This window comes from Marmota marmota, unplaced genomic scaffold (genome assembly GCF_001458135.2).
Source record: "Marmota marmota marmota unplaced genomic scaffold, marMar, whole genome shotgun sequence".
Classification (NCBI taxonomy): domain Eukaryota; kingdom Metazoa; phylum Chordata; class Mammalia; order Rodentia; family Sciuridae; genus Marmota; species Marmota marmota.
The window spans coordinates 25,644,222-25,657,640 of NW_025999977.1; the positions used below are offsets into that span (position 1 = coordinate 25,644,222).

At 34.7% G+C, this 13,419-nt stretch overlaps 1 protein-coding gene across 6 annotated transcripts in view; it reads right to left on the reverse strand.

Annotated features, from left to right (window-relative positions):
* Positions 1-13,419, reverse strand: part of Ppm1b (protein phosphatase, Mg2+/Mn2+ dependent 1B) — an 89,218-nt gene that overhangs the window by 32,836 nt on the left and 42,963 nt on the right. For all 6 annotated transcript variants that reach the window (XM_048804459.1, XM_048804458.1, XM_015479716.2 and 3 more), the window contains 2 exons: positions 10,902-11,762; positions 1,820-1,937 (listed from right to left, as the gene is read on the reverse strand). In XM_048804459.1, coding sequence (XP_048660416.1) covers positions 1,820-1,937; positions 10,902-11,762 — 979 coding nt within the window. The remainder of the gene's footprint in view (positions 1-1,819; positions 1,938-10,901; positions 11,763-13,419) is intronic.

A 13,419-nucleotide genomic window follows, 5' to 3' on the forward strand; every position in this document is an offset into this window, starting at 1 on the left:
GTCAGTAGGTATGTGGCACGTGTGCTTGGTTCATTTCATCCTCTAGCCCTGAAGATCCCTCCCCACTTGCCTTGGTATCCACTAATGTTCCTGGTGTGGTTTAGATGCCATCTGGTCCATGAAGCCTCCACACCACTCTAGAGCACAGGACTTTTATTCCTTCTACTGTTTTGTGGGTTTGTGAATGTGGGTTAGTTTCTGTGCCCCTTGCTGCATTGTATGCTCATGGGAAATAGGCATTACTCCCCTTGAATATACATAAACATGTACTTTTTATATATGTACATTTTTTTAGTTGTCATTGGACCTTTATTTTATTTATGTGTGTGCTGAGAATTGAACCCAACATGTATTTTTATATGATACTTTATATTACTTTGTACATACAATTACTCATTTTGTTTGTGTGCTATAAGGATGGTATTTGGCTTAAGGACCTGTGACCTATGATGACCAGCCAGATGCCAGCAGATCCCCTTGGTTGGAATACATAGGTCAAAACTTAAAAAGTTGGGCTGGGGTTGTGGCTCAGTGGTACAGCACTTGCCTAGCATGCATGAGGCACTGGGTTTAATCCTTAGCACCCACATAAAAATAAATGAATAAAATAAACATACTGTGTCCATCTTATAAGTTAAAAAAATAAAAAAATTAAAAAACACCTAAATTAACTGTTTGAGGCAATCTTTCAATGATAAAGGTGTTTTTGGTGAAAAGATCAGCAACTGTTCTACTTGATACCTACTGAAAATGTTTTGAATTAGTGTATATGAGTCATTATCATTTCTTTATATTAATTCAGAAGTTATCTGTCAAATAAATAGCAATTAGAAAGAAAGATAGATAGATAGATAGATAGATAGATAGATAGATCCATCCATCGAACAATCTTGGGGATGTGGTTCAGTGGCAGACCAGTTGCCTAGCATGTGCAAGGGCCTGGTTCAATCCCAAGCACCAAAAAAAAAGAGAGGAGGAAATGCTTGTTCTCTTTATGAATAAGGAAACAGGACACTAAACATTCCTCCTGCCTTCTGATAAACTATAGCCTGCTAGAAATCTATCACCCATAAATAGCTTCTCTTTTTTTTTTTTTTAAAGAGAGAGAGAGAGAGAGAGAAAGAGAGAGAGAGAGATTTATTTAGATAATATTTATTTTTCAGTTCTCGGCGGACACAACAACTTTGTTTGTATGTGGTGCTGAGGATCAAACCCGGGCCGCACGCATGCTATGCGAGCGCGCTACCACTTGAGCCACATCCCCAGCCCTAAATAGCTTCTCTTAATAATTATGATATTATCAAAAGAAATGAGTGCTTCTGATGTGGTTCACGTGAGTTTCTCATCTTTCCATCACCCAAAAAAGCAGAACTCATAGAGACCTATAGGCAAGAATCATTTAGAGTTGAAGAAATTATAGACAGCTGGGGCTGTGGCTCAGCGGCAGAGCGAGCGCTCTCCTAGCACATGTGAGGCCCTGGGTTTGATCCTCAGCACAACATAAAAATAAATAAACAAAACAAAAAAGTATTGCATCCAACTAGAACTAAAAAATAAATTAAAAAAAAAGAAATTACAGACAAAAACACTTTAAACATACTGTTGAGGGTATATATCTAGACAGTTATAAACCTAGAAAAGATTAATCCCTTCTCAAACTTACATACACAGATCCAAGATAGTAAATCTTAAGGTAGATGTTTGTTTTTAAAAGGCTTGACTTGAAATAACTATGTTTTCTAAGAAAATTTTTAAAGAATTATCTGATAAGAATACTTTTTCTTTTCTTCTAAATAAAGAAAAAAAAAGTCTTTCTTACCTTCAACACGTGATTCCAAGTGCTTATCCAACTCGGAATCTTTTTTCACTGCTTCCTCTGAGACCTTGGGGGCATTTGAAAAGCAAACTAATACAATACTCATGTTATCTCGACTTCCCTGTATGTTAAAGAAAGAAAAAAAAAATACATTACTGCATTCTACTAAGTTTCTATTATTTCCTTTAAAATAGTTACCTTAAGCAATTAATCATACAAAATGTACATATTTAACACATCATTTATTCCAAAGAACTATTTAAAATATAAGCTGAAGAAATAAGGTGTTTAGATATGAGTATATCTGTAATTATGTTTGAATTTTAATTCTCTGTAACTATTCTTACCAACATTTCACAGCCTGAGAAGTATATCCTCTTACCTATCAAATATTCTCAATCGTAGCTTAAATCTAAAATGTGTCCTTTTAAGCATCTACAAATTTTTCTAGCTAATTAACCTAAGTAGAGCAATACAAGCACAACTCCACTGAAGTTAACATAGCTGAAAATTATAGATCTGTAGGACAGCCAAGAAACTATTACAATGAATGACTATAAGAGAAGAAAAAAAATGATTTAAGTTTGAAACTGTTCTGAGATTCAACTATAGTCATGTGAACAACTTTTCTTGATGGTAGTGGAGGTACTCAGCCACTGAGCCACATTCCCAAACCCAAACCTCTTTTGTTTTTTATTTAGAGACAGATCTCAATGAGTTGCTTATTAGCATCTTGCTGGCTGGCTTTGAACTCAAGATCTTCTATCTCAATCTTCCAAAACGTTGGGATTACAAGCAGTTGGCACCATGCCTGGCATACGGACAACTTTTAAAGAGATATAGCAAATGCTTGAACAAAATCACAAATAATTTCAAGGTCTTTAGAAAACACTAAAATGGCTAATTTAAGGATGAATTTTACTGCTGCCTTTTAATCACACTCTATAATCACACTTTTAGTATACACAGAATAGTGTATACTCTGTTTCCTTTTTAGTATATCTTCTTTTGGGCCATGTCAGGTAAACTCTGGAAAGGTGGCAAGCTTAAGCCAAGCAATGTCAGTTTAGCTACTGGCTCTACTGACTGAAAAGACTATAGTAGCAGACTTTAGTTATACTAAAAAGGAAACAGAATATACAATATCCTAGTACCATATTATAAACAATACATTAAAATTCTCTTTGTTACTGTTTTGTACTGGAGATTGAACCCAGGGCACTCTACTAGCACTGAGTTACTTCCCAGCCCTTTTTATTTTTAGACTGGGTGTCAGTGAATTCCTGCAACTGGACTCAAACTTGAATTCCTCCTCCCTCAGTCTCCCAAGTGGCTGGGATTACTGGTGCGTATCACCACACCCAGCATCTCATCCTGCTACTTTAACTGACTTTTGTAGACCAGAAGAAGATGTTAAGATAACAATTATTTTTATTCTCCCAACCTTGATCACTGCAAAAAACTAAGTTAATGAACCTATGCAGTAAGCCATGTTGTCTGATAGTGGGCTTGCCAACCCAAGCAAAAGAAATCAAGGTCAAACCTACTCTATAGTCTTTTCAGTCATTATGGCCAACAGCTAGGTGACATTGCTTGGCTCAGCTTGCCACCTTTCCAGAGTTTACCTGACATGGCCCAAAAGAAAGGCCTTAAGGAACTTCTGCTTCCACCTTCTAAGTTACTGAGAGCAAAGCTTGAAGGCAGTGAAAGTCAGGTCTTTGGAAGACTTAATACACTGGCCAAGTGATTTCATTCTTTTATGAAACTCAGCAGAACATCTATGACTTAATATTTAGAAATACTTATTTGATTGTTTGAATATACATATATCATGAGTGTAGGTCAATAAAAAATTTTAAATCTAAAATATTTTAAAATATACTGTAGATATTAAACAATCAGGCATCACTGTAACATTTATTATGATATTAAGGACGCTTTTTTAAAAAAAATATTTTTTAATTATAGATGGACACAATACCTTTATTTATTTATCTTTATGTGGTTCTGAGGATATAACCCAGTGCCTCACCCTTGCTAGAGGAGTGCTCTACTGAGCCAAAGCTCCAGCCCTTAAGGATGCTTTTTTTCTTTTTTTTAGTTGTAGATGAACATAAGACCTTCATTTTGTTTAGTTTTGTTGTTGTTGTTTGTTTTTTTAGTTGGTGCTGGGGATCAAACCCAGTGCCTCACGCAGGCTAGGCAAGCACTATATCGCTGAGCCACAACCCCAGCCCCTTAAGGATGCTTTTAAAAGCAACTTTATGGCTCAGGAAGCTGAGACAGGAGGATTGCAGGTTCAAAGCCAGCCTCAGCAATTTAGTCAGGCTATAAGAAACCTAGTGAGAACCCACCTCAAAACAAAAAAATAAAAAGGCCTAGGGATGTGACTTAGTGGTTAAGTCCCCCTGGGTTCAATCAATCTCTCGTACCAAAAATAAAAATAATAAAAACAACTATATGTTTTATGAATAAATGGAGTGAACCCCTAACATTTTTAGAAATCTAGTTTCTCTTCTAACCTTCCCATATTTTGGTGATAATAGCAAAACCATTGTTTAATATTTCCTAATCAATATGCTGTATATGGGGCTACATATGCGCCTCGATGGTAGAGTGCTTGCCCAGTATGCATAAGGCCTTGGGTTTAATCCCCAATACCACTTTAAGGAAAAAAAAAAAAAAAGCTGCACAAGTTCTATCACATTTTTATAAATTATAAAATATAAATTCAATCATTTGGAAAAATAATTGAAAGTTTGTCTCAAGAAGTTTATGGTTCTTTAAAGACATTAAAAGGACATAATTTACATTGATACTTCAGGCATGTGTGATTGCAAAGATGCTGCTTCTCTTTTTATGTAAAGATGACTTTCCCCTAAACACATACTACAAGGTTTGTTTCAGTAGTTTTTATATAGCAACTGAAAAAGGTCCTTTTTCCTTTATGACTCGTCCATTTTCTAGAGACAAATCATCATTGGGTAGTCAGCATAAATTTTTCATTAAATCTAGAAACATGTTTTTAAAATAGGATCCAGCCTGGGTAACAAAAGCATTTAGTTAACTATTTAAAACTCAATTATTATTTTCTTCTTTTACTCACATAGCAGTAACACTCTTAAAGAACTTACACTAATAATCAACAGATAGTAATAATTCAAGGAAACCAGTGTCCCTGTCATAAATAAGGATCTAAACTTAAGCAGAAAATGATCTGATGCTGTTAGTTGTAATGCTGAATGTTCCAATATTATAAAGAAGTATCCAGGAACATAGCACATGAAATAAGTTGTGAAGAGAATCTCTCATTGTCAAGGATAGTAAATAAATACCTGAGAATTTAACCACTGATATTTACTTTTTTTTTGGTGGTAGTGGGTTATTGGGGATTGAACTCAGGGGCACTCAACCATCGAGATACATCCTCAGGGTCTCACTGAGTTGCTTAGCACCTTGCCTTTGCTGAGGTTGGCTTTGAACATGTGATATTCCTGTCTCAGCCTCCCGAGCTGCTGGGTGAACCACCGCACTTGGCAATATTTACTTATGTAACCTGGAACTCACTGTAATGATCTCATTTACTATAGTTCTCACCCCAGCCAAACTGAAGAAACAGACCGAACTTTCACCTATACACAAAATGATAAATCCTATGCCTAAGTCCTTTGAAGAATATTTGTTGCTTCCATCATCACCTCATTCTTAAAACTAATTTTTCTTCTCCAAAAATGTACCTCTATTTCATAACCATCATCAAAGGAAATAAAATTTGTTAAGGTTTATAAACCAAACACAGTTCACTCACTTGCTAAGAGCTTTACTTTCAATGACACACGAGGAAGATACTGTATTTCTTTCATGAAGATGAAAGAATAGAGGCTTTGCCCAAAGATAATAACTTAAATCCAGCTAGCCGGCTCCAAAGACTTTTTTTAAACCAGGGATTAAACCCAGGGCGCTGAACCACTGAGCTACATCCCCATCCCTTTTTGGTCTTTTAGAGACAGGGCCTTGCTAAGTTGCTGAGGCTGGCATTGAACTTGTGATTCCCCAACCTTAGCCTCCTGAGTTGCTGGGGTTACAAGTGTGTGCCACCTCAACCAGCTCAAAAACTGTTCTTTTTGCTAAACTTATGTTTCCCAAATAGTGTGCCAAGGAACCCAAACTGCCATAGTGTGCTCACTAGCAGTATTTGAAATGAGAAGGAAATAATGATACTTAACATCTACGGACATTGCATAAACTAGCTGAAGGTTCAGTTTCAACATTAGATGGTGCTACATTCTTTCCAACAATATCCTAGTTTTGCAGAGCTAGGATTTGGGATGTTCCTATTAAAATGCAAGTTCTCAGAAAAGGAAATGAAGGTGGCAGTGTTCAGTGATTTCCAAAATTTGAGAAGTTGTGCAGTGTCAAACAAGAACTCATTAGTAAGTAACTGGGCAATAGACAAAGAGGGTTGGTAATGTAGCTTAGTGGTAGAAGTGCTTGCACAGCATGTCCAAAGTCCTAGGCTTAATCCACAGTACTGCAAAAATGAAAAATAATTTGTTTTTTAAAGAATGAAATAAAAAAAATCTTAAATTACTCAGACACTGGGGCAATATGAATCAAGGAAGCATGTAAATTTATACACTAAATTACACTGCCCTCATATATACTGTCCTTTTCCTTCTCTACTCCACATCTCAGAAAATATAAACACACTCTACTCTAATCTATGTCTACTTCTGCATTATGATTATATTTTTTGCAAACGACAATGAAAAAGGCACTGAGTTTAGAAGTAACAATTATTCTGAGAGATACAGAAATATATTTTCCATCTATATGAATAATCTAAAATGATACTGCCCTTGGAAAATATCTCCCTCAATTTTATCCAACTATAAAATTTTGTCTCATATTTTAAAGTAAATAAGATTCTGACAAGTGGTATATAACTTGAATTTAGGAAAATCAAGTAGTATTTTAAAAAAACAACTTAAAGGATGTAAGGAAAAACAAAGCAGGTAGCAAAGTCACATACATAACATGATCCATTTCTGTAAAATGGTAAAAGAAAGCCCTATTTTTATGCTTTTCCTTTTTGTATCAATAAACAGAGAACCACTTGAAAGGATATATAGTAAACTGTAAACAGTGGTTACCTCCATGGGATAAGACTGGAAAGGAGAAACAAAAATTTGAATAACTTCAAAACATCTTTGTATTTGTTACAAAAAAAAAAAAAATTATCCATTTTCTGGGCTGGGGTGGTGGCTCAGTAGTAGAGTGCCTGCCAAGCATGTACGAGGCACTGAGTTTGATTCTCAACACCTCATGTAAATAAATTCAATAAAGGCCCATTGAAAACTAAAAAGAAAAAAAAAGTTTTTAAATTATCAATTTTCTAAAAATGGGGGAGGGGGAATCAAAGGGAAATGGGTATAGTGGTGCACAACTATAATCCCAGCTACTCAAGAGGCTCAGGCAGGAGGATCATGAGTTCAAAGCCAGCCTCAGCAACTTAGTGAGACTCTATCTCAATATAAAAAGGGTTGGGGATGTGGCTCAGTGGTTGAGCACACCCCTGGGATCAATCTCTGGTACAGGGGAAAAAAAACAAACAAACAAACATCAAAGGAAAGTTTTTAAAGTTTTTGTTGAACAATTTTTTAGACCAAACAAACCCAAAAAACACACTCACATACACAATTCATTACCAGAAAATTCTGGGAAATACTGCTAACAAAAAATACTAAACTTAATTCTAATCTCAGCTTCATCATTCATCAAGTATAACTTATAACTAACTTTTTTTGTAATAAACGTTTTTTGTAATTGCAGACAAAATGCCTTTATTTTATTTGTTTATTTTTATGTGGTGCTAAGAATCAAACCCAGTGTCTCAGCATGCTAGGCAAGCACTCTGCCACTGAGCTACAGCCCCAGCTCACAACTAACTTTTAATGTCAAACAACCACCATTTCCTTACATGAAAATTAGCAATCAAATTTTTAAGCTGGCACAGTGACACAAGCCTTCAATCCCAGTGACATAGGAGGTGAGGCAGGAGGATCACAAGTTCAAAGCCAGCCTCAAAAATTTAGCAAGACCCTGTTCAAAATAAAAATACAAAGGTATATGGCTCAGTGATTAAACACCACTGGGTTCAATCCCTGGTAAATCCCACCTCCAGAAAAAAAAAAAAAAGAAGTAAATACAAATCTTTATTTTGTTTACCTCAGAAGATTACTATAAAGACTTAAAAATATGATTTTTTAAGTTATAAAAGGTTATGCAAATTGCAGTTACACGTGTTATGAATTCTGAAATTAGACACAATGAATCCTGGCACTGGCAATAAAACAGGGAGACTGTTTTGTTAAAGACTATTCTCCTCTAGCATTATGTATCTTATTTAAGTAGGATAATACCTGACCAAAGTCATTCAACACTTATACTCTAAGCTTGTGAAATGGTAACCCTGAAAAATGATTATCATTAACAAAATGGTACCTCATTCAATATGGTTGTAAAAATTAAAATGAGTTAAAGTGTGTATTAAAGTACTTAAAATAGTATTTGGCCCATAAAAAGCAATAACTTATAGATACTATGGTGATTTTGATTACGATGATTATCACAACTTTCCAAGACTTCATGAGTTAACATACAAATGCACCTATAAACTATTAAAGCATAATAAGTGTTGTGTTAGAAGATTTCATTTAAATCTCTTAGAGAAACAACTACTTAAGTGGATCTTCTTTTTCTATCCTCTTGAAGTATGCAACACCTACTGAGCAATCATTAGGTGCTTCCTATGGATTTAAAACTTAATATCTAATCTTTCACACTAAATATCAAATAATCTCATTCAATTTTATAATATCGCTAACCCTTGGTTTTACAATACAAATATGTGTAATGACAAAAATTATGTAGTTAAAAAAAAAAAAAAGAAAGGGAGCCAGGCCATGGGCACAGATGCTTGTAATTCAAGTGACTCAGAGGCTAAGGCAGGAGGACTAGCTGAGACCAGCCTCGGGAACTTAGTGAGACCCTGTCTCAATATAAAAAATTAAAAAGGACTAGGGATAAAGCTCAGTGGTAAAGTGCCCTGGATTTAATCCTCAGTGCCAACACAACAACAAAAAACCAAAATGAGGTTTAGACAAGAGGTTTAATTACTTAAGTACCTTTTAAAAGATAACACCTGTTATATTTCAACCTAAACCCACTAAATTTCTCAAAATTGATTTCAATTTGAATGTAACTTCATTCAAAGAAACTATGAACGTCAACTTTCAAACAGACCCAACTTCTTGTCTATTAATATCATTCCTCATTTCTGAGGCTCTAGAATTTGTACAGAATCTTTAACACCTGCCTCAACATCAATAGTCACTGTAGGCTGATACGCTATAAGGATATATCATCAGTGTCATTTAAATCTCATTTAAAAAGTTACAGTCACAAACTAGGACTAAACTTAATCCAAATTAGAGACCCAAAAGATTTTTGGATATTCCCATACAACCACATGTTATTTGTTCAATAGAATGCTATAAAATCATGAAAATGTTTGCAGTTCAATACTTGCAAAAAGACTAGAAAGATACACAATATACGGCACAATGAAAGTAGCTAACTTAAGGTGGGTGGCAAAATTTGAGTGCTTTCTTTGAATTTTCCGTATTGTCTGGATTTTTTTTTTTTCCAGTAACAAGTTCACTCTATTTTTTTTTTTTTAATAGCTGGGGAAAATGATGCTTTTACTCAATCAAAAAACATATGCCTGCTTTTCATTTCAAAAAGTTGTAGATCACCATTATTCGACAGAGGGTCTGAGAAGAACTTGTAGAGCCATTATTTGACTATTGACAACCATCTTCCTTCAGTACTAAACACATTCAGAAATAAGAAGGGTATATTGTGCTAAAATTAAAAATCCAAGGAGGTAGAAGTATAATCATTAAAATCATTTTGGAAAAGTATTTTATGGAAAAGAAATTATATAGTTCACTAAAATCTGAGTATTTCCACAGATCCAGATTCTTCCTGGAAAACTTTCTGGCTAGCTGAACTTTCCAGAAAAAATTATGTTGTGGGGAGATTCTCTTTGTTGCCCAGGTTGGTTTTTTCTTGATATATTTTTAGTCAAAGAACACTTTGCCACCCCAGGAACTTGCCAGGTAAGTTAAAATTTAATTGATTTCTATATATAGATGCTATCAAAAACCTACTAAAACAACTGAATATTTTAAAGATATTCAAGGGGAACAACCAATTATCTGTTATTCTAAAAGTTTCTTTTACTAATACATCAAGTTAAGATTAATAAAAAATTAATGTTCCCCAGGAATTCTTCACAGGATTACATTTTATATAAGTCTTTGATTTTTAATTAGTGATAATTAAAAACATTTATATGAAAAGAATTTGGTATCATCTACAAAAGTAGGATACTATCCATCAAGTCATATATTACCTTATGTAGAGTTATATATAAATTCCTTTTTAACTTTATTGATAGGAGAAAGCTCCTGTCACTAGACAATAAGAAATATACAACTCATACCTAAGTTTTAGTTTTATCTCCTAAAAGGCTCAGAACTAAATTTTTAATTAGGCTTGACTTCTGGCATATCTTCTAATATTATGTGATTCCTGACCTTTTAGTATATGGAATACAGAATTCTACTATAAACATTTTATAAAGTTGCTTCAAAATCATGCTGAAGATGGCTGCTGCCAACATTACAAATTTGAACCAAAAGTCACAATTCTGTGTAGGTATCTCTCAAAACAAAATTTGATGTCAATGATGCAATAAGGCATCATTGACAACAAATGTCTCAAATTTATTAAGCTTAATTTTCAAATTAGAAAGTTGGGGCAGAAGGGGTGGTGAAAACAAAAATCAAAAAATGAACAAAAAAACTCAGTGGTTTCACGACTGGTGAAACAATTATTTTAAAATATATAAGTCTTTCCTAATGCAAATATTTAAAACTTTTAAGTTTGCTTAAATTTACTTACCATGTCTTTTCAAAATTAACACGGCATTTTAATTATAACAAAGAAGCTTACATACCTTATGTAAACAAGTGTCCACTACCCAATTGCACACATTTTCCAGGTCATCAGACACCTCAAGCCTAGATTTAACAAATTCACAGAGCTCCTCATTACTCATAACATCCCAGATCCCATCACAAGCCAAGATGATAAATTCATCCTCTTCTGCTCTTAAAATTTCATAAACCTCGGGCTCTGGAGAAACAAGTTGTTCTGTAGGGCCTTTGCCATCAACACACTTGTAATCATAGTCCCCCAGAGCACGAGACACTGCTAATGAACCGTTAACACGCTGTATCATCACGCTGCCTCCTGCATTTTGGATTCGCTCCTTTTCCCTTGGATTACAAGGTTTGTGATCCTGGGTAGAAAAGCAGACTTGTCCATTCCTATACAGAACAGCACGTGAATCACCACAGTTGATAAAGTAGACATGTGTAGGTGAGATCATAACTCCCACTGCAGTTGAACCACTCCTGTCCATCCCGTTTCTGAGGTCTGAAAAGTTACGCATATATTCATCTATTTTCAAAAAGCCAGTTCTGATACCATTTTTGACATTTTCCACTGAAGGCGCAACAGCTGATCCTGATTTGCCAGCTGCCCTGAAGTCTTCATTAGTAGTGATGTGTTCTAATAAATGTGTTGAACAGTAATTTGCCACTCGGGATCCAGCATGACCATCATAGACTGCAAAAAATGACCAGTCTTCTAAGCCATGAGGAATACCTACGACAGCTGTGTGTGCATCTTCCATTTCCACTCTCCATCCTTGCATGCTGCTCAAGCCATAACGTAAACCATTCCCAGCACCATGAGCATTATGTTTTTCAGTTTTGGGTTTATCCAAAAATGCACCCATGTTTAGTAATGAAATCTGAAAGAAAAAAAAAATGATAGGTGTTAAATGTTTAAATTTGATAGAAAATTTCCTAAAATATTTCACCTATTCTCAAGTGACTCTTATCAAGTATATTTATCACTATTATCCTAATTTACTAGAAAAACAAAAAAAGTAACCAAGAAATTTCTGTCTATATCCTTCTTCTACAGCAGTGGTTTTCAACTTTAGCACATTAAAATCAAAGAAATTAAATCACTATTTCTGGAGGTGGGACCTGGACATCAGTACTTCTTAAAGTCGCTCTGGTGATCAGAACATGTAGACAAGTTGAGAAACACTGTTGTAGGAGAAAGAAAAACCAAGAAATAAAACTTGGTTAAGAAGTATTTAAAAAAATTCAATTTACAAGATAAATCTAGGGTTTCATATATAAGTCTACAAAAGACTGAACAATGGGACTGGAGCTGTGACTCAGTGATAGAGTGTGCACCTAGCATGTGCGAGGCACTGAATTTGATCCTCAGCCCCACATAAAAATAAATAAAATAAAGGTGTTGTGTCCAACAACTTAAAAAAAAAGACTGAACAATGAGAATATTTGGAACAATAAGTTATCTTGTTCAATAAATTAAAAAAGAAAAACTAATATATTTAGAAAGACTTTCCACAAAACAAGTATGAAAATCAATGTTTTCCCTAATGATCCTACATATAACTCCTTTTTAAAATTCAATTAAAATATAAAAATTTCCATTCTGTAAACATTTGGTTTTTATTTTGATATTTTTGTTTGTTCGTTTGTTTTTTTGTTTTAAAGAGTCTTGTTATGTTGCCCTAGCTGACCTTGAACTCCTGGGCTCATTATGTCCTCATGCCTCAGCCGCCAGAGTATCTAGTACTACAGGTGTATACTACTTGCCTAGCCTCCTACATTAGGTTTTATCAAGGTTTTACTATACATCAAATCGAAAACAATTTTATTTGTTACACTTGTATTCCGTTAAGAACATAAATTTAATATGGTGCTAAAGCACATACTTCATACCGCCAAGCTTTGTGATCCATGAAGTGGCTACCTAGTGTTGGCTGGCAAAGACTTAAAAACCTTAGAATTGTAAAATACTGCTGTGCATCCCCCACATCTCCCTGACCAACTTTATTATTATAGAATATAGCTTTCTGAACTGAGCAGTGGCTCTCAAAACTGAGCATAAGAATTCCCTGTTCTACATATAATCCTGGCCCTCCACTCCAGCTGTGTGACTTTGGGCAAATCTCTTAGTCACTGTATACTTTACAGGGTTGCAATGAAGAATGAGTTAATGTAAAGTGCTTAGAACAGTGCGTAAAAACATTAGTAAACAACATAAAATGATTGCTTTTACTATCTATTCAAAATGCAAATTCCAAAACCTTTTTTAATAGATATTGGATGTGACCTTCAATAAAGCTTGCTAGAGATTTAAGAATCATGCTTTGAGGGGCTGGGGTTGTGGCTCAGAGGTAGAGCACTAGCCTAGCATGCATGAGGCACAGGGTTCGATCCTCAGCACCACATAAATATAAAATAAAGATATTGTGTCCACCTAGAACTAAAAAATAAATATTAAAAAATCACTCTTTGAGCTAGGTATGATGGTATACACTTGTATTCCAAGCAACTCTGGAGGCTTAGGCAGGAGGATCTCAA